Consider the following 21,832-nt stretch of genomic DNA (forward strand, 5'->3'; position numbering starts at 1 on the left):
TGACCTCGTAACTTAGATTGGTGTATGGGGCTCTTTAGGAGATGATCGTTGAGTCGTCAATGGCATACCCTCCTGGTCAAGGCAGAGTCACAGACGTCAAGTAAGACGGGAGCGTGGTCAGACAAAGTAATCTGGCCAATCTCAGAGTTTCCAGTGAGACTTGCTGTTCTTTATTCTAGTGCACTAGATGGCTGTGGGGAAAAAACGAAGCATAAACACTGTGCGTGAACATAGGAACATAGGAAACAGGTGGACGTTAGCGGGCCACACCTCCTACCCCCTTATAGGTACCTGTGGTTTGAGGGCAAGCGTAGGACTCCCCAGTGTCAAGGTCAGCGCAGGAGCCCCTGGTTACCCCCCCTCTTTCTGTTTCAGCCTCCCTTATACCCAGGAGTCCACATGCTGGGTGTCTCTCCCCACACCCACCGTGACACATGTTTAGTGAAAAAAAACTTCAGGGGAGGGCTTCATTAATAGCAGAGATGGAGCTAATATTCTCTTGTTTGGGACCCCAGCAATCAAACATGTATGATATATAGTATTGATATCCCATAAATTTCACAAATATTCCATTAAATACAAAGCAACATTAATCAATTTCATCTTTTTTTATTTTAGGGGCCTTCATCTTCTGCAGCTGTTTCTTGCTGGGCAGAAGCTTATTATTATGCTGATTTATATAGCAGTATGTCTTTGGAGTGTGGGAGGAAACCGGAGAACCCGGAGGAAACCCACGCAAACACGGGGAGAACATACAAACTCCTTGCAGAAGTTGTCCTTGGTGAGATTTAATTCCAGGACCCCAATACTGCAAAGCAACAGTGTTAACCACTGAGCCGCCGTGCTGCCCATATACCGCCTTGATAGTGGCGGACTTGCTGTTCTTCATTCAGGGCACTGATTCTCTATCTTTGAGATGTCTAAGGTGCCCCGGTGATTACGTGAAAAAAGGCAGCTTTCTCTGATGGAGTGAGCAGCCCTAGATAATCCACGCCGGGCGGATGATATCATCCGACGGAAGATAGAACCTATAAGAAAAGATGTAAAACTATTGTAGTAATGGACTCTACATGAGAGGATGCTGCTGTGGTGTCATTGTGGCAGGACGGTAGAGGAATCATCAATACACAGGTACAGGGATCACGGTCAGCCATCGTACATGTGACAATCCCACCGCTGACATCACATCTGCTCCACATGAAATATTCTCACTGACCAACATCAGACAACATGGAGCTTATTATAACACTTACGTCTTCTAGGTTCTTGCTCTTCTACTGTTTCCGTTTTTTGCTTTTTTCTCAGGTTTAATGCAAATTTTCTTTTCTTCTCACCTGGAAATTCTTATCAGAAAATAAGAAGCAAATGTCAATAATAAACTCCTATAAGATTAAGTTTATATCTTTATATAGTAGAATTATTTTATTCTTGTGTAGAGCCCTGGAGAACCAGGTACAGGCACATTTAAGCCCCCTTGGACCCTGAAGCCAGAACCGGCACCTACGGCCTAGCTAATTAACAAATTGAGGGCAGGATTATAGGTCCTGTCCCAACCTAAGTCCCGAGAAGTAGACAACCACACACAGAGAGGGATAGGGCAACCGCCAGAGCCCATAGATCCCAAGGGTCAGCGTCGGACAGGCACGGCTCCCAACCAAAGGACCGGGAGCGGACTCCTGCGTTACACACCAGGCAGTCCCATCTACAAAATAGTGCAGAGGAGAGAGACTTTAACTACCAAACCCGGGTGTGGGCCCAGATACACCCATCTGCGGCAGCCGGCCACCATCACCTTGGTTTACCACAGGACTTGTGTGCTTTCTTCCACCGTGAGTAACCTCCCCGGACTGGCAGGGCTTGCCGGTCCCTGCATTCCCAATCCTCAGCATAAAGACACTGGGCCCCGGGACATCCATCCCTACCCGCGGAGGGGTTAACATCCAGCTGCCATCACATCTCCCCCGGTCTACCATAACCGCAGCGGTTGTGCCATACTTCACCACACACCGTGGGTGGCATCACAGACAACCTACAACCAACCCCGTACACAAACGTCCCCATTTTATTCGGAGTGACCGCACGACCCCCGGGTCCGGAGAACCTCTCGAGCCATACCGTACATCCGGATCCGAGCAGCGGCGGCTGCTGGCGTGGGGGCGGCACACTTGTACCCTATAGTCTTGGTAATCTGGAATTGCACCATAATCAAGCAGAATATGCCATATACACATAACAGCACGTTAGGGTCTTGAGCATTAGATGTCCTGCAAACTGATTAATAACAAACGTGTAGCTTTTCCATGTGCCGCCATGTAACTATGTCCCCTTATTAATGTGACATTAGTTGCAGCGTGCCACAGTGTTATTATATAATACATTACATAAAACCTCAGTGTAAAATTAAGGTCATAATAGGGTCAGTTTGGGGCCTGATCGAGCCACAAGCTCAGTGTTCAGGATCAGTATCGCGCACAGGACCGTATAGCCCCATATAACTTTAATACCCATAATGAAAGAGTGAGAAGTTTACACACTTTAGTCTTGGACTTCATCATTTTAAAGGCAGCGATTTTCTGAGCCTTCATGTCCACATTCACATTACACTTTCTGATCATAGGCTATCACAAAATGTCTTATAGACCGGCACATACCTGACGGTGTGGGTGAGGATGACTTGTTATCAGCAGTCAAACACTGATTGTCAACATCAGTTACAGAAGGAGATTCTTTCTGCCTGTTTAGAGGAAGAAAAACAAATAAATTAATTACAAATAAAAATTCAAGAATCCCTGTCTATAAGACCAATTAGGACAATTGGTCAACATGGAGGGGCTACCTTGCACAGGACCCCCTTCAATCAGTGAGAATGAAACAGCATTAGTAATATCTGACTCTAATAAACTGGAAATTAATGACTGGTCACAATGATCAGCTGTTATCACAAGCTAGACCCCCAGTGATCAGCAATCAGGGTGGTGGGTGATGTATTTAATCTTGTCTTGCATGAGTAAAGTATTTGGTATGCTGAAAAAATATCAGAACTAAACCCTATAATAATAAGACCGGATTCTCACAACATCTGACTGCACTTGGATGACATCTGTGTGGAGTCCAATATACGCGAAGACAGCCAATGGAGAAGATGTAAAAATTAATCTCTCCTTCTCCTCACCAGTACTCCGATTTTCGCTTGGATCACAGTGAATGACTCTCGGATCACCCTCGTAGAAGAATCTGAGCCGAGTGTCATTAGAAAAAAGCATCCAATTCTCTGATATCAGATGCTATATGCTCCTGTGACCCCCCCCCCCATACTTATAATAATAATTTACTTACACGTCTGAGTGTTTTCTGCTGGTCTCTAGAGAACAATCTGGAGATGACTCATGGTCTCCGTTGATCATAATCCTAGTATTGGTGGGATATAGCTAAACAAAAACAATGAAATGTAAAATATATATATATATATATTCCCTTTTTATTATAGGTTTTATGTATTGATAAGTCACATTCTTACCTTAGAAAGCCTTTGAGAAGATGACACAAAGTTTAGGCTTTCTGGCCAGTCAATGTCCTCGCTAGAGTCGCTATCTTCTGAATCCAAATGTTGGCGTCCCTTAGCGCGAACTACAAAGGAGAAATATTATTGGAGATTATTATTATAATCACAGGCATTCACCACAATATTGCTAATAAGAATTAGAACAGATAGTCACATAAAATGAACGACAAGACAAATATAAGCTGGATCCAAATTATGTCTCCATTCTACTTACTTTCACAGTAGTCGGTGTCCAGCTCGGACTCAAGATAAGGAATATAAGGTGACTGCTGACTATGAAGGTTCTCAAAGTCTAAGTCACTCAAGAATGGATGACTCTTGATCTCATTCGCTCCTCCTGGAAAAGGAAAGTAGGAAAAAGTGATAAAAAAAGTCAGAATTACTTCTCCATATCTGCATAGTTTATGTTTATCTGAACTGATGACGTAGCGCTGCTGACGTGAAGGAAATATACTGAGAGTCATAGCATGAAGTATGGGGAAGAGTCAAGAAGGTGAAGAACCTCAGTGCTGATCTTCATGGACATGATCTTGTTGTCCAGTCACAGATGTGTAATAAGTCAATATTAATACTAATTTATACATTACCTGTCCCAAGTCTTTCTGCTGGATTTTTTATGAGCAGCTTAGTGATCATGTCCCTAGCATCGCGAGGAGGAACAGAATGATAATAATCCCAAGAAATGTTACCTGTGATAGAAAAATTATATATTACAGAAGTAAAAGGTCTTCATTTACTTTGATTAAAAAAAAAAAAAAAAAAAAAAAACTATATAAAACCAGTAACTAAACCAAATAATTGACTGAACATCCAAACCAAACATCTCCCATCACATAGCATTAGGATAATTTTACTTACTCCTTTGGATTTTGTAGAAAACATCATTTCTGGAAAATCCAGTAAATGGTACAGTCCCTACAAGAAATTTATGCAGGATGATCCCTACTGACCACCAGTCAATAGGCCTTCCATAGCCTTTCTGTAAGATGACTTCCGGGGCTATATAACAAGGGGTGCCAAAGACCTGGAAACCAAAGGACAATGAGAATAATGATATAATGATCAAAGAATATGGTTTTAACAAATAATATCAGTGGAAATGTTTTCTAGATGAGAAAACATCATAGAAATAGATATCTGTAAAGTACAAGTTTCTGTAAGTAGAACTGACCTCATCATCTCTGAACTCTTGGGTGATGTCCTCAATCGGAGCCTTGTAGATGTCGGACGTTGGCCTCATAAGGCCAAGTTTTGAAAGCCCAAAATCGGTCACTTTAATATGACCAGTTGGTGATATCAGGAGGCTGTAAAAGAAAAGATGGTGTCAGTCCCAAGTAATAATCCACAGACTGTATAACTAACTATACATTTCCTTCCCTTAATTATACTACAGGGGTCACTTACTTTTCAGGCTTCAAGTCTCTGTGCACAACACCAAAGCTATGCAGATATTCAACAGCAAGAACTGTTTCTGCAAGGTATACACGGGCCACGGGAAGAGGTAAAGGACCATTGTACTTTATCAAGTTGCCACAGTCTCCTCCTAAATTAAAAAGCAATTATAATAGGTGAGGTTTTGTTACAATGTGAATCACAGATGATGAGTGTGAATAAGAAATAAGCTGAGATATTGGGTAGGATGTCATACATAGAGGTATAGTGTGTAATGTAGAGCATATACTGTATATTGCAGAATGACCATATATTAAAAGACAAAGCTGAGCTCTGCCCCTGGTAACCTCTTAGATCCCATTGTGAGTTTCTAAGAGTAATAGTGGCATTTGCAAAGCATGAGTCCCTTAAAGAGGACCATCAGGATTTTCCTATATAAAATAAAGCCAGTGCTATACTGGCACTACCATGCTGATTCTAAACATACCTTTAGTTGTGAGATCGGGTGTATAGTTTCTGAAATACAGGCAAGTAAAGTTTGTGAAATTTACTGTTACTTGATTGATAGGTGCTGCAGAATATCTAATAGGTGGTTCAGGTTTTGCTAGTTTTTCCCGCCCCTGTTTGCCTGCCTGTCCTTTCTCCCCCCTCCCCCCCCCCCTGTGCTGCCACCCTCCTTCCTCCCCCTTTAATAACATAAACAAGAGAGGAAAGGACAGGCAGGCAGACAGAGGTGGGAATAACTAGCAAAACCCGACCAATCTATTAGATATTCTGTAGCTGCCATCAGTTAACACTGAATTTCACAAACTTTACTTGCCTATATTTCAGAAACTATACATTCGATCTCACAACTAAAGGTATATATAGAATCAGCTTCATAGCCCCTGCATTGTCCTGGCTTTAGTTTATATAGGAAAATCCTGGTGGCTGATACTCTTTAACTTGCCCAGTGCACCTGGAAGAAGAACAAGGAATGCAATTTGCACATCTAGGTATACAGCGTGGATGTGTAGCACATGTGCAGTGAAATGGTGAAGCCAGTGCCATTAGTAGGGCCCGTAGTATGCAGGAGCAAGGACAGTGGTGATCTACATAGGCACTCCAGTTTCTTTTTGGTGCATGACATCACAGATATTTTTCATTTTCACTCAAACGTGGGACACTAAGCATAAAAATACCTTCAGGGGCAAAGTTTCATACAATGTGAAAATTTGATGAGCGTGATAAAGCTCTTAACATCTCCTTTGCCTGTTTCAAAAATCAGGGCTTTCTCTAGATTCAGGCAACATATAGTTAATAAATTTACCACGGCATTTATCTTTCACTGACCTACATGCTGATATGAATGCTTTAGGGTGGCAGATTCCCTTTACGCAGAACATGGGCTGGATATAGATACAATGGATATGTCGTACCTGCTGCAAACTCCATGACCATACACAGATGATGATTGGTGGGAAAGGAGCAGAACATGGAGATCACAAAGGGACAATCTGAGAATATTGAGATGTCCCTTTCTAGATAGGTCAGTTGTAAATTTTGGTCATCAAGATCTCTCCTGGCCAGTTTCTTCATAGCAAATATCTTTTCTGTGTCTATATGGCGAACTAATTCAACGTTCCTGGTGAGAAGAAAAATCTGAGTTAGAATGAATTCTTACTAAAGCGGGCTTTACACGCTGCGATATCGGAACCAATATCGCTAGCGTGCGACATGCCCCCATCATTTGTGCGACACGGGCATATCGCTGCCCGTCGCGCACAAAATCGCGCACCCCCGTCACACATACTTACCTGCATAGCGACGTCGCTGTTATCGGCATACTGCCTCCTTTCTAAGGGGGCGGTACGTTCGGCGTCACAGCGACGTCACTAAGCGGCCGTCCAATCAAAGCGGAGGGGCGGAGATGAGCTGGACGAACATCCTGCCCACCTCCTTCCTTCCTCATTGCAGGCTGGACGTAGGTAAGGAGAGGTTCCTCGTTCCTGTGGGGTCACACGTAGCGATGTGTGCTGCCACAGGAACGAGGAACAACATCGCCCAAATATCAGCAACGATAATTGGGAGGGGGGAGCATGTCACCGATGAGCGATTTTGAACGATTTTGCGACAATTCAAAATCGCTCATAGGAGTCACACATAACGAGATCGCTACAGCGACCGGATGTGCGTCACAAATTCCGTGACCCCAACGAGATCGCTGTAGCGAAATCGTAGCATGTAAAGCGGCCTTAACAGTCTGTCTATAGACCTCATCAAATGATCTTCTGTACTAAAAGCTAATACTATACAGTATGTATGGTCATCACCAGTAGAAATCCATGTCATCAAATAACACTACATAAACGATCAGTTATGGAAGGTTCTCATCCATGTCAGATCCTAACTGACCTAAATAGGGACAATTTTACTTTTAGGGGCAGGACTCCTAGATGGAGACATCATAAGCCAGCACAAAGTCCAAAGTTTACCATTTCCAATAGATTGGCTGTAAAGGTCCTCGGCACAGAAACTAAATGTTACTACTTGGCTTGAAATTCAGACAAAATGTGGCGCCCCTGACCTGGTCAGGCACCACTGAGTACTGCACCCATGCTGGGGACAGTACAATACAGGTAATCCAGAAGGCTGACTGAGGTGTGACTACACAGGCGCATAGTGATCAGGTCTCACACATGTACCTTTGAGAGGACCCCTGGGGATCCCAGGAGGGGGCAAAGCCTTCACCTCCACTGGAAGGGTGGAGGGGGCAAAGCCTCCATCTCCACTCAAGGGGTGTGGTGGAGAGCCTGGTTGCTAGGTGGCGTAGGCAGGCACAAGAGGGAGAAGGAGGAGAACAGTCTGAAGCAGAGTGTGGAGGAGTGAGGAGCATGAAGTGGAGCTCAGACAGGAGCAGCAGTGCAGGTCCCTCAAGTGAGCCAGTTTAGTGCAGGAGTCCAGGGAGAGCAGCAGTGCAGGTCCCTCAAGTGAGCCGGTTTAGTGCAGGGGTCCAGGGAGAGCAGACGTCTGGAGCAGAAGCAGACCCTGGAGCTGTTGCAGTCTAACAGCGTCCGCGCAGTGACTACCGACGGGGGAGAACGGTCACCTGGTAGTGCTGCCTGAACCCCACACACAGCTGGAGAGAGAGCCGCGTAGTGGAAAGTACGGAGACTGTCAGGGAGTACCAGGCCCAAACGGGCGGCAGATCCCGATGCGGGGATAGATCCACCTTTCCTTGCTAAACCTGCCGGTGTGGGGCCCTCAAAGCCCACGCCACAACACCCAAAAGCCGCAGCCACGTAGCCACAGTGAGGGCCCATAGTTCACAGGAGGCAAGCAGCTGGAGTGATCTGGTCCAGGCGACAAGCAAACGGCAAACAAACGAGGGGAGCAGTTACTTCCCTGGGTGACCCCCATAGGGACTAAAAGTCGGGGTTACCACAAACCACAGAAGGGCTAAGGAAGGCGAGTCGGTAGTCACCCTCATCAGTCAGCCTGAAGGACACCTGGTTCCAGCCTGGTTCATCCCAGCTACGCCCGGGTTACTCACTCTGCCACCTTCTGTGAGTAAAACCCCTGAAAGACATTCTGCTTGTGTGGAGTTATTCTGCGCCTTGTGGTTCTACACACCTGCACAGGGCCCTGGGGCTTGCCTCACTCTCAGGAGGCTATTACAACTGACTGCACCCACCATCAGCCCCAGGCATCCCTTAATCTGCAGTGGCGGTCCCCACTGACCGCAATTCTGAGAGTGGCGTCACGACAATCCTAAAAGAAGGTTTCCTACCTGTGACAAGGTCCAGCTGAGTGGAGTCCCTGAAGGTAATGCACCGACACTGCACTTGTGGGGCTTCACATCTGGCGTCACGAACAGGATAAGGACTAGACCTGTCCAGACAGGTGACCATGTGCCTGGGCGGTCCGCTTGGAAAATTGGAAGCGCCGCCATATTGCCACCATGAAAAGCGCGCTGAAAAACAACAGCAGCCCGCGCTGGGAGGAGTTACCGCCCACGAAGAGGTGTGGCTACCCAGAGATCCCCTGCAGAGTCCTGACCTCGCAAGTGAAGAGAGCGGAGGCGTTCAGAGACGTCGGGACAGAAAGGGAGCCAGAAGCCTGCTGCTGGAAGAGGCAGAGCAGAAACTGAAGAGCCTGCTACTGGAGGCAGCGACGAGTCCGCTGCTGGGAAATCGTGCAGAAGAAGGCGCAGAGGAAATGGCGTCTGAACGCAGAAACCCAGAGCCAGGCTCCGCTGCCTGGTGGTATCGGGAACTTGCCCAGTTCTGCGACCGACTGGAGACACGGGTCGTAGAGCAGATCAGAGAGGAACGCATGGAGCTTCTGGAGATGGCTGCAGCGGTTCAGGCCTACGAGGGGAGAGCCACGCGACGAGTGCCAGACCGAGCGGCGACGACTCAGACCCCGATGGTGCCACCGATGGGTGAGTCCAGTGTTGCCCCTGCCAGCGCGAGTGCCCCGACCCCTGCTGCCACGCCCGCGGTCCCTGAAGAGGCGCCCGGCGCGGCGACGCCGGACCAGGCCGCAGCAGCGATGCCCTGCCCGGCCCGCCAAGCCCAGGCCGCCGCAGCGATGCCCTGCCCGGCCCGCAAAGATCCGGCTGCCACCGCGACCCTCATCCATGCCGCAGGTGTGACGCTGACCCAGGCCGCCGCCTTGCTAGGCCCGGCCCGCCAAGACCCCACCGCAGCAGCGACGCTCATCCACGCCGCAGGCGAGGTGCCGAACCAGGCCGCAGCCACGCCAGGTGCGGCCCGCCAAGCTCCGATCGCTGCCGCGACGCCCAGCCCAGTCTGCACAGATCCCATCGCGGCTGCGACGCCAATCCAGGCCGCCGCAGCGATGCCCTGCCCGGCCCGCCAAGAACCGGCCACAGTAGCGACGCCCGCTAAGACTCCAGCTGCGACCCTGATTGACACAGCGACGCTGATCCAGGCCGCCGCCATGCCCGGCACGGCCCGCCAAGACCAGGCCGCCGCCATGTCAGGCGCGGCCCGCCAAGACCAGGCCGCCGCCATGTCAGGCGCGGCCCGCCAAGACCAGGCCGCCGCCATGTCAGGCGCGGCCCGCCAAGACCAGGCCGCCGCCATGCAGGGCGCGGCCCGCCAAGACAAGAATGTACCTCTGTTTACCCCGGCCCGCAAGGCCAGAGCAGACACCGCTCCCCAGTCTAAGGAAGTCCCTGCTAGGAAGTCCCTGATAGGAGAGGACCCCGCATACTGGAAGCTGAAGGCTGACCTAGAGGCCCAGTTCCCACAGGAGATGGTGGACCGGTATCTGCTCCCTCCGCACACCCCCAAGGCGACTTCTGCAGCAACCACGCCAAAGAGTCCCCCGCCCGGGCCTGCTGATGACCACCCATCCCCGGCGCTGCCACAACAGGAGTGCTCGGAAGAACTAAGGGGGAGAGGAGGCCAGGAAGCTGAGAAGCTGACCCCGGAGCCATCAGCAGTGGATCCATGCCCAGAGCCAGAGATGCTGCCGTACTCCCGCTGGGATGAAGAGGAAGATTTGTCCAGAAACCTCACCTGGGAGCCTGCAAACAGTGAAGCAGCAACCCAGCAGAATCCAGCCCGTAGGACACGGCGCCGTAGCAGAACAAAGTTTTCCCCTGCACCGCAGTCTCCAGAGCAGAAAGACGAAGTCATGGCCAGAGACTTGGAAGAGAAACGGTTCCTGAGAAGGGCCAAATCCCAGGTTAGAGGTCCACTTTGTCGTGGTGTAGTAGAAGACTTCAGCTTGAAATCAGGATATGGTTTCATAGTAGCTCCTGGTATGAAAGAAGGCATATTCGTGAATAGAAGGGATGTTAGAGCCCATTTGCCCAGAGGACATCCAGGAAGGAATTTACAGATGGGAGATACAGTGGAATTCACAATGCATCAGGGAGAAAGAGGATGGTATGCACTTGACGTTACGCCATGTACCAGAGATTCCTATAGAAACCCAGCTGTCTCCATACCACAAGAAAAAGAAACAGATACAGAAGAAGAAAGGAAAGATAAAGAACCCACTGATGAGACTACCTCCGATGATGAGAGAAATGAAGAAAACAACAGGTGCCGCAGCCCTACAGGCCCAAGCCCTGGTAAGGAGGAATCTGCATAAAGTAAAGTAAAGTACAGCAAGTTAAAGTTTTGAAAAGTTTGCAACGTTAATGTTCAAGAATGTGCCCACATGAACTAATGTGAGAAACCTCTTTTTGCACTTTGAAAAATGAACCTTAAGGCTATGAACTGGCTATAGCCACAAACTCTCGCAGTGTAAATAGTTACCCCAGAGGTACCACCACCAGAGCCAGCCTGTTTAGGGGCTTGGCTCGCCTGCAACCAGGGAGCACGTCCGTTTATGGGGCCTTGGCTCGCCTGCAACCAGGGAGCATGCCTGTTTATGGGGCCTGGCTCTCCACCACAAAGAGGGTACCTGGTCAGCACCAACTGTGAAGGCCGCCTCTACATCCTGCCAGAAGAGGCTGAAGGCGCGGCTTCACCAGGCCAGGTATGCCCTGAAGACCACCAGACCATGAAAGCCGCCTCTACATCCTGCCAGAAGTGGCTGAAGGCGCGGCCAACGTGAAAGGGTTTAGGGTGGGTTAACGGACTTGTGGGTGGAGGGTGGTGATGTATGGTACCTGGTGGTTTTAAAAGTTTTACCATGTTTTAATGTTTTATGCATTTTAAAATGTTGTCTTGCAGCCCGAGGACGTGCTGGTGATAACTAAGGGGGAATGTGGCGCCCCTGACCTGGTCAGGCACCACTGAGTACTGCACCCATGCTGGGGACAGTACAATACAGGTAATCCAGAAGGCTGACCGAGGTGTGACTACACAGGCGCATAGTGATCAGGTCTCACACATGTACCTTTGAGAGGACCCCTGGGGATCCCAGGAGGGGGCAAAGCCTTCACCTCCACTGGAAGGGTGGAGGGGGCAAAGCCTCCATCTCCACTCAAGGGGTGTGGTGGAGAGCCTGGTTGCTAGGTGGCGTAGGCAGGCACAAGAGGGAGAAGGAGGAGAACAGTCTGAAGCAGAGTGTGGAGGAGTGAGGAGCATGAAGTGGAGCTCAGACAGGAGCAGCAGTGCAGGTCCCTCAAGTGAGCCAGTTTAGTGCAGGAGTCCAGGGAGAGCAGCAGTGCAGGTCCCTCAAGTGAGCCGGTTTAGTGCAGGGGTCCAGGGAGAGCAGACGTCTGGAGCAGAAGCAGACCCTGGAGCTGTTGCAGTCTAACAGCGTCCGCGCAGTGACTACCGACGGGGGAGAACGGTCACCTGGTAGTGCTGCCTGAACCCCACACACAGCTGGAGAGAGAGCCGCGTAGTGGAAAGTACGGAGACTGTCAGGGAGTACCAGGCCCAAACGGGCGGCAGATCCCGATGCGGGGATAGATCCACCTTTCCTTGCTAAACCTGCCGGTGTGGGGCCCTCAAAGCCCACGCCACAACACCCAAAAGCCGCAGCCACGTAGCCACAGTGAGGGCCCATAGTTCACAGGAGGCAAGCAGCTGGAGTGATCTGGTCCAGGCGACAAGCAAACGGCAAACAAACGAGGGGAGCAGTTACTTCCCTGGGTGACCCCCATAGGGACTAAAAGTCGGGGTTACCACAAACCACAGAAGGGCTAAGGAAGGCGAGTCGGTAGTCACCCTCATCAGTCAGCCTGAAGGACACCTGGTTCCAGCCTGGTTCATCCCAGCTACGCCCGGGTTACTCACTCTGCCACCTTCTGTGAGTAAAACCCCTGAAAGACATTCTGCTTGTGTGGAGTTATTCTGCGCCTTGTGGTTCTACACACCTGCACAGGGCCCTGGGGCTTGCCTCACTCTCAGGAGGCTATTACAACTGACTGCACCCACCATCAGCCCCAGGCATCCCTTAATCTGCAGTGGCGGTCCCCACTGACCGCAATTCTGAGAGTGGCGTCACGACAATCCTAAAAGAAGGTTTCCTACCTGTGACAAGGTCCAGCTGCGTGGAGTCCCTGAAGGTAATGCACCGACACTGCACTTGTGGGGCTTCACAAAAGCAAACAAAGGAATCTGACCGATTGATATAAGGTTTCCTCAATTTATTACTAGAGCTTTAAAGGGAACCTGTCAGGTGCAATATTTACCCAAATCCATGAGCAGTTCTGGGTGCATATTGCTAATCCCTGCCTAACTGTCCCTGTATCTAGTAGCATAGATAAAGAGATCTTTAGAAAAACTATTTCTAAAGATCTTTTATTGTATGCTAATGAGAGCGGGGACTAGTCTCCTGGGCGTTAGTTACCTGGACAGTCGCCGTCATTAGCATGTTAGTACGCTCCTGAGAGTGTGTTAATATGCTAATGAATACGTAGTGTCAGAGGAAGATCTCACTCACCTCTCCGCCACCATCGCATCGGGATTTCGGCTCACTGCGCATGACCTCGGAGTTCTGGTCATGCGCACTATGAAGCCGGGTATACGCATCCTGGCTTCAAACTGAAGTAGTGCACATGACCCAAACTCCGGGGTCATGAGCACTGAGCCAAAATCCGTCGTTGGACTCGATGGCGGCGGAGAGGTGAGTGAGATCTCCTCTGATGCTGCACATTCATTAGCATGTTAGTGTCGCGGGCGGGGAGGGGGCCGCTGCGCTCACCACCACGCTCGGGTCCGGCGCTGCTTGCTGCTCGGTGGCTCAAGCGGTGGGCCGGATCCAGGGAGTGAAAAGGGTGGTTTGGTTTGGGGATGTAGTCCGTGATGCCACCCATGGTGTGTGGTGATAATGGGACACCACCGCTGCTCTGGACGGGGATCCCGGGAGCGTTAACTGGGAGCAGCTGAGATGTTTCTCTTCCCTCCGTAGGTAGGGGGTTGGTGGTCCCGGGGCCCGGTGTTGACTGGAATGTGATTAGCGGGGCTTGGCGAGGTGCAGGGTCGCGGGGCAGCGCAGTGCCCGACGGCACGGTGGTACTCACTCAGCCAGTAACGTACACGGAGTCTCTGGTGAAACAAGCGGCTGGATGGACGGGTCCCACAAGCGGCTGCGGTGGTCACTCCCGGTAGGTTGCCGGTGAATGTCTCTCCCTGCACCTTTAATGTGTTTTCGGCCCCGATGGCTTCCCACCGGTAGCCCGCTCCCCAGCAGTGTGTTTGCCGGAGGAGACCCTTTTTGCCCGCAGGCTCTGGCCCTGGGAACTCTAGCTGTGGCGGTAGCTGTATTTCCCTTCACGGTTGAGCGGTTGCCTTCAGTCAGGTCTTTGCTGCTGGGAAACCCCGGATGTTCCCGTCGCTGACGGATTTGACTGGTTTAACGGCGACTCTAAGCCTGGTCGGGGTCCGTAGGCCCTGCCAAATGGTGCTGGCTTTTCTTCGCTCCCCGGTCCGGTACCGGTGGGCCACCGCCCGACCCCGGTCCTTACGGTTGTGCGTCAATCGGCCTCGCCTGCAGACGGTCAACACCGTCTGCCAACCTTGCTCTTAGGTGCCCAAGCCATGTACCCGGACACAGTCAGTCAGCTCCTCTACTACTACTTCCCTCCATTCAACTCAACTACTCTGCAAACTGAACTCCTTTCCCGCCTCCAGGGCTGTGTACTCCTTGATGGGTGGGGCCAACCACCTGGCTCCACCCCACCTGGTGTGGACATCAGCCCCTGGAGGGAGGCAACAAGGATTTGTGTGTGCGGCTGATGTGCCTAACCGGGGTGTGGGGTGTGTTGTTGCAGTACCTGTGACGTTCTGGCTTGTCCAGGCCGCCACATTAGCACACCCACAGGGGCGTACTAATATGCAAATGAGGGCGACTGGCAAGGGGAACTAACGTCCAGGGGACTAGGCCTCTTGCTCATTAGCAGACGGTAAAAGATCTTTAGAAATACTTTTTCTAAAGATCTCTTTATCTGTGCTAGTGTATACACGGACAGTTAGGCAGGTATTAGCAATATGCACCCAGAACTGCTTGTGGTTCTGGGTGCATATTGGACTTGACAGGTTCCCTTTAAACCTTCCAGGTTAAATAAAAATATTGCATGAAGGCAAAAACCAAGACATCTGGGGCAGGGAACTTATTAAGGATTGTTCTATGTCTGAAACGCGTTGGTGTTTGCCTTGCTGCTGCACTAATAAATTGCTAAAGTTCTTATATCCAAACAGCTGGATAACTTTGCTTTTTCATCATCATTAGCACCATTGGAAATATATATATATTATGCCAAAATAAAACTTACCCAAAAGATCCACTGCTGATCAGTTTAATCGGGTTAAAGTCAGTCTTACATGGCTTTATCATTGAGTTAAATGATCCAATCACAACCTAAAAGAATAAGAAATTACAAAAGGTTTTATTCAGACATCAGCATTTTTATTCAGTGTTTCATCTTTATTTGTATTCCAAAACCCAGGAGTGTCTCCAAAACACATAACAAGTGCCAATCTTATGATTACCATTTTTTTTCTGTAAGTTCCCCTCCTGGTCTTGGTAAATAAACACTAATGCACAATACTGACCAAATACTGAGGCGTAAGTGACCCTCAGGCATAAAAGCTGCAGGAAGATAAAAGCTCCAGATGCAGGAACGTTTCCCTTCTATATTATGTCACAACCACTGATTACACTTCAGCAGATATAGAGGACATAGTACAAACAAAAAATAGAGAACCTGAGTAAAATGCTGAAATAAATTAAAAATTTCTTGAAAAAATTCCAAGTGCACAGTGCAAGGACATAAACACAGTTAAAAAGCATAGGATGGTAATACAGGAGGAAAATGGGAGTGACAAAAAATTATTATCAGGTACAGACCAATGGTAATGCAGATGTAGATGAAACTCACATATATAGCCTCTCAAAAAAAAAAAAGAACAAATGATCAAAGATCCAAAAATATTGCCAAATGGCAGAAAAGAGATTGGCCATGAAGTCACAGTGTAATGAGATCAAAGAGACATCCATCAATTGTCAAACCTTTCTAGGCATAGGAGAAACATTACACCCGGAGTAACGGAGGCATTACCAAGGTCTGAAGGTGGAAGAAAGACCCCGACGTACGTTTCGCAGCACTTAGCACATTGTCGGCCACTTTATCATGGGGGAAAGTGGAAGCTGCAGGAAGATAAAAGCTTCAGATGCATCAACTTTTCCCTTCTACTGTATATTATGTCACAACCACTGATTACACTTCAGCAGATATAGAGGACATAATACAAGCACGGAGTGCCAGAGACACTATTATATTATAAGGGAAATCCTCCATACACATATATCATTACATTGCAGGGGATAATAAGGGCCATCACACAGAGGGTACAGGCATAATAATGATATCATCACATATACCAGGTCTGATCTACATTAAGAACAGAGATATCCCGTTGTCATATTGGATGTATCATACATACCCCATTATCTGATGCTATAAAGATGTCTCCATCTGATACTTACACTGGTAGCTTTGTGGATCTCTGGTGTCTCACATATTCCACCATCGGCATTTGCCGGCTCAGTCGTCTCTAACATAATGATAAAATAATGAAGAAACATCACGTATTACAGTAATAACAAGAAAGATTTGCGGGGCACTACTTCCACTGAGGACTGTCCACATCAAACAACCAGCGACTAGTTGCAGAAAGCACACACGGTGCTATTGATCTCTACTGTGACAAGAAAAAACTTCCAGGTCGGACTATGCTGAATACAGCTACGGGGTGCTTGTTCCAAAAGCATCAGAGCATGAAACACTAAGCAAAGGGAAAAAAAAGGAACAGCACTCACCGATAATAGCTGTGAAGTATTCAGGTTTATTTCATGGTCGGAGGATACATGCTTCGGCGTTACAGGGAGGGAATGAGGATGGTTTAGCACAGAAAGACTACGGCCGTTTCCCCCCTGTAGGTGGGGCTTCGACGGGTCTTACACGTAAGAGCCGTCGAAGCCCCACCTACAGGGGCGAAACGGCCATAGTCTTTCTGTGCTAAACCATCCTCATTCCCTCCCTGTAACGCCGAAGCATGTATCCTCCGACCATGAAATAAACCTGAATACTTCACAGCTATTATCGGTGAGTGCTGTTCCTTTTTTTTCCCTTTGCTTAACATCATGTATTAGATGGCATTAGTACTTAAATTGAACCTATCACTAAAAATCTAGCTGTTTTAAAAAATAATAATTAGAATTATATATGTGTTTGTTTATTTAATTTAAATAATGACTTTATAACAGTCAGTATCTAAAATCCATTGTTTTACAGTATATAACTATTTTTCAATACAATCATAATGGCATTTTGTGGATGACGTGGCTTCTCACTGATGCCTCTGCACCACGAATGCTTCTAATGCGCATGCGCAGGCAGAGACACTGGAAACGTGCTGCTCCTGGATCCATATTGCTACTTTGTTAGAATATTCTTATCTTGCTTGTCTGCAGCTTTACAATCTACCATTGTCACACTGGTCTGTGCTCTGATCGGAGAGAAAATGTTCCAATCTGACAAATAACCAGTGTGATAGCGACAGAGAAACTGCTGACAGGCAAGCACAATTATAATGTTTTTATTGCTGGAGAAGGGCAGGTGGGTGGCAGAGAGAAGTCTTCTAACTGTGCTTGTGGGAACATTTCCTGGTTTCTATGACCTCACTTAACAGTGCGATCCCGTGATAACTTGCGAAAACTTTATTAGAAGACCATTTACCTGAACTTCACCAGTGATAACTATTAGTGATGAGCGAGCACTACCATGCTCGGGTGCTCAGTACTCGTAACTAGTGATGAGCGGGCACTGCCATGCTCGGGTACTCAGTAATAGTAACTAGTGGTAATTGAGCACTACCATGCTCGGGTGCTTGGTACTCGTAACTAGTGATGAGCGAGCACTACCATGCCAGATGCTCTATACTAGTAACTAGTGATGAGCGAGCACTACCATGCTCGGGTGCTCAGTACTCGTAACTAGTGATGAGTGAGCACTACCATGCTCGGGTGATCAGTACTCGTAACTAGTGATGAGCGAGCACTACCATGCTCGGGTGCTTGGTACTAGTAACTAGTGATGAGTGAGCACTACCATGCCAGATGCTCGGTACTAGTAACCAGTGATGAGCGAGCACTACCATGCTTGGGTGCTCAGGATTCATAACTAGTGATGAGCGAGCACTACCATGCTCGGGTGCTCGGTACTAGTATCTAGTGATCAGCGGGCACTACCATGCTCGGGTCCTTGGTACTCATAACTAGTGAAGAGCAGGCACTACCATGCTCGGGTGCTCGGTACTAGTATCTAGTGATGAGCTGGCACTACCATGCTCATGTGCTTGGTACATGTAACAAGCTGTTGGATGCTCAGAGAGGCTCGACTCGTGTACCGAGTATAATGGAAGTCAGTGGGGAACTCAAGAATTTTTCTGTAAGATCTTCTTGTGCATTTTTGGGCTGAGAAGAGCACAGAAAAGAGAATCAAAATTACACAATCCCTTTCCATTAGTGATGAGCGAGGTTGTTTGCCCCTGGTCGTTACTTGATCAAGCATTTGGGTTCTCCAACACGACTCGAGTACCAGGCATAACTGAAGTCAATGGGAATCTTGAGCATTTTAAAACTCAGATGCTTGAAGCTCAATCTAGAAATGACCTGTGGCGAGCACGATCGCCCATCACTACTTTCCAATATACTCTACAGGAGGTTCAGAAGCCGTCACCCGCCTAATACAGAGGATGAAGAGTACGTCTACATATTATCTAGTGTCACCATAATATTAATGTGTTTGGAAGAAAACTAAATGAATGATTTACCTTTAATCGGATCATTTTTTAATCCTAGCTGACTGATATTCGGGTCAGCGATATCCAGGCTTTGCCCAACTTTGGAGTCATCTTCTGGTGTTTCCTGAAGGATATAATATATACAATTATGATAACATTAAACAAATACTAAATAACAGTATACATAAGACAGAAAGGGCTAAATCTGAAATTACTTGATAATTTCAGTATTTTGTGGATTATACTCAACTTCTCATTCCAGTAAATCCATCTAAAATATAAAGCTGAGTGTATGTATGCATGCATGTATGTGTGTATGTCCACTAAAGGAACATGCACCGTCGTATGCACAATCACGAAATTTTGCACAGACGCCCCATTTGACTCAGGGAACGTCACAGACTATATTTTGAGGGGAAATTTTAACCCCGTGCTTTACAGTTATTCGAAAAAAATCCTTCCTCCATTAAAGTCAATGGAGCTGGGAGCCACAGAGCAGTCAGAGCTTCAGAAGAATGCGCAGCCACGCCCTTAAATGGAATGTTGGTGTGTCACAATGCAGCCAGGAAAAGAGACAGACTGACAGAGCTAGAAAGACAAAGAGACAGGGAAATAGACAGACAGGCAGGGAAAGAGACAGACACACAGGGAAAGAGACAGACACACAGGGAAAGAGACAGACAGACAGGGAAAGAGACAGACAGGGAAAGAAACAGACACAGGGAAAGAGGCAGGGAAAGAGACAGAGACAGATACAGGGAAAGAGACAGAAAGGGAGACAGATAAAGACTGGGAGAGAAACAGAGAGACAGTTACTATCCCAGGCAATGACAAGTTCTACAACTAGTATGTGACGCCCTGGGCAAGCCAGGGGTCACAGGTAATGACATCACCACACCCTACACCCCGGTTAGGTACACCTAAGCTAGACCTGAAATCCTTGTTGCCTTCCTCCAGGGGCAGATGTCCACACCAGGGGGTGGGCCAGGCGGTTGGCTCCACCCACCAAGGAGTTCACAGTCATGGAGGCGGGAAAACCAGGCAGATGAGTGTGAGTTAGAGTTTTGGAAAGGAAGGAGCGGAGTTGTGCAGTGAAAGTGAAAGGAGGAAAAGTGACAGTTTGAAAGCCTGAAGTTGGTCCGGGTGTGTGCCCCGGACCGAGACAGCAAGGTTAGCAGACGGCGGTGACCGTCTGCAGGAGTGGCTAATCGGAGTTACCATAAGGACCGCGGACGGGTGGTGGCCCAGCGGTACCGGACCGGTACACAAGGAGAAGCCAGCACCATTGGCAGGGGCCATTCGGATCCCGGCAAGGCTAGGAGTCGCCGTGAATTTGCCAAATCCGTCAGTGAAGGGGACATCCGGGTCTCTAAACAACTAAGTCCCGATTGAAGGCAACAGTCCAACCGTATGAGAGAGACACCGCCACCGCCAATGCACCAGTTTCTCAGGGCCAGCGCCTGCGGGCAAAGAGGGGCTCCTCCGGCCCATATCCAAGTCGGGGAGCGGGTTACCGGTGGGAATCCATCGCTACCAACAGTGAACATAGGTGCAGGGAAAGAGACAGGAGACAGTCACCGTTAACTACCAGGGAAAAGCAACAGCAGCCGTCCGTGGGAACCGTCTTTCCAGCCGTGTGTTTTACCGAGAACTGTGTCATCATCTCAGGCTGAGTGAGTACCACCGTGCCGTGAGGCACAGCGCTGCCCCCGCGACCCTGCACCTCACCAAGCCCTGCACCGGCCCTGCCATCCCTCATCCTCCACCTCATCATTGGGCCCCGGGACAACCACCCCCTACCCACGGAGGGGAGAACTAACAACTTTGCTGCTCCCTGTCACCGCTCCCGGGATCCCCACACAGAGCAGCAGTGGTGCTATCAAAAATCACCACAACCGTGGGTGGCATCACGGACAATAATTCCCCAAAACCAAACCCCTTTCACTCACGGGCGAGGAGCGCTGCTCGAGTCCCCGGGATCCGGCCCATCGCTCGAGCCACCGAGCAGCAGCAAGCCGCAGCAGCAGCGGCAGCCGGACCCGAGCAGTGGGAGAGCGCAGCGACCCCTCCTCCGCCCGCGACAAGTACAGTAGTAATATATAAAAGACTTGTATATATACACAACAGTTCTCCAATAATGTCTATTATCAGAGCGTTTAGAATAAGATTGTGATTGATGATAGCGTGAGACAGAGGTGGAAATATAAACTCCGCAATACTGAGTACAGACTGTCCTCAGAGATGGAGGAGCTGCAGAGACAGGTTGTGTCTGCCTGGAGTGGACAGTGAGGCCTCTGAACTCATAAATCTGAAATTCTGATATATGACTGGTAATCTGGACAACATCAGACAACAAGGACATGAGTTATAGAAGATGATTATATACTTACCAGGTGCTCCGGTGAGTGGGCCAGATACTCGAGTACATACAGGACATTTTGGGCCAATTGTTTAAAAAAGGCCAAATCTCCACTTTGGGATCGTTCTTCAGCCTATAAAGATGAAAATAAATAAAAATGGAAAATTATAAGAGAAAGTGGAGACTGTAGGACGCCATTTATGTCCCCATTTAATTTCTATTTGGTATAAGTCATAAATTATATTGATGTTGGCCTAAAGAAATATTGTATGTAAATAGACTTGTATTCTATCATTATATTCCATTATTTCTATATGATTTTTGCAGATTGTCTGCTACTTACCTGTTGTACTAATATCATGATGTTCTTTTGTAAATGCTCAAGATATTCTGAGCTAATACGACCTTGGTTGTATTTGGTCAGGCAGTCCTTCACGAGCTCCATAACCAGCCGGTAAGTGAAGCTGAGGACGCCATCGGGTAGTGGTAGCACAATGTCAGGGGTATAGGTGGTAAGGATCCCCTGGAGTAGTGCCAGCACATGAAGTCTATCTGGAGAAATGTCAGACATTTCAAGCAAAGTCAAACAACTTCAAACAAATTCAAGCAAATTCAAGCGCAGTCAGTAAATCACCAGCTCTGTAGCAAATCACTAACAAGAGTGACACCGGGGCTGCAAACACTGGAATAAGTAGAATCGGTGCATTGTGATGTCATAATATTGGAATTCTGTGATGGTGCTCGATGATGTCATGAGTGATGTCATGATGCAATCCTGTGATGAATTTTTAAAGTGGC

General features: G+C 48.4%; 1 protein-coding gene and 1 long non-coding RNA gene across 2 annotated transcripts; both read right to left on the reverse strand.

The window, feature by feature from the left end:
* Nucleotides 1-832: 832 nt before the first annotated feature.
* Nucleotides 833-15,892, reverse strand: LOC142243969 (microtubule-associated serine/threonine-protein kinase 3-like). The gene is made up of 13 exons (XM_075316159.1): nt 15,881-15,892; nt 15,144-15,229; nt 6,373-6,578; nt 4,967-5,105; nt 4,734-4,866; nt 4,421-4,586; nt 4,150-4,251; nt 3,777-3,899; nt 3,518-3,627; nt 3,337-3,428; nt 2,652-2,734; nt 1,254-1,343; nt 833-1,028 (listed from the first exon to the last, which is right to left on the reverse strand). Exons 1-13 carry the CDS (start codon nt 15,890-15,892, stop codon nt 886-888), a joined length of 1,485 nt encoding a protein of 494 aa, XP_075172274.1. The 3' UTR covers nt 833-885.
* Nucleotides 15,893-16,368: 476 nt separating this feature from the next.
* On the reverse strand, nt 16,369-21,141 carry LOC142244520 (uncharacterized). Its single transcript, XR_012724565.1, has 3 exons — nt 21,066-21,141; nt 18,706-18,799; nt 16,369-16,425 (listed from the first exon to the last, which is right to left on the reverse strand). It is a non-coding gene; the product is annotated as an uncharacterized LOC142244520 (long non-coding RNA).
* Nucleotides 21,142-21,832: the final 691 nt, after the last annotated feature.

The sequence above is a fragment of the Anomaloglossus baeobatrachus genome, chromosome 6 (assembly GCF_048569485.1).
Source record: "Anomaloglossus baeobatrachus isolate aAnoBae1 chromosome 6, aAnoBae1.hap1, whole genome shotgun sequence".
Lineage (NCBI taxonomy): Eukaryota > Metazoa > Chordata > Amphibia > Anura > Aromobatidae > Anomaloglossus > Anomaloglossus baeobatrachus.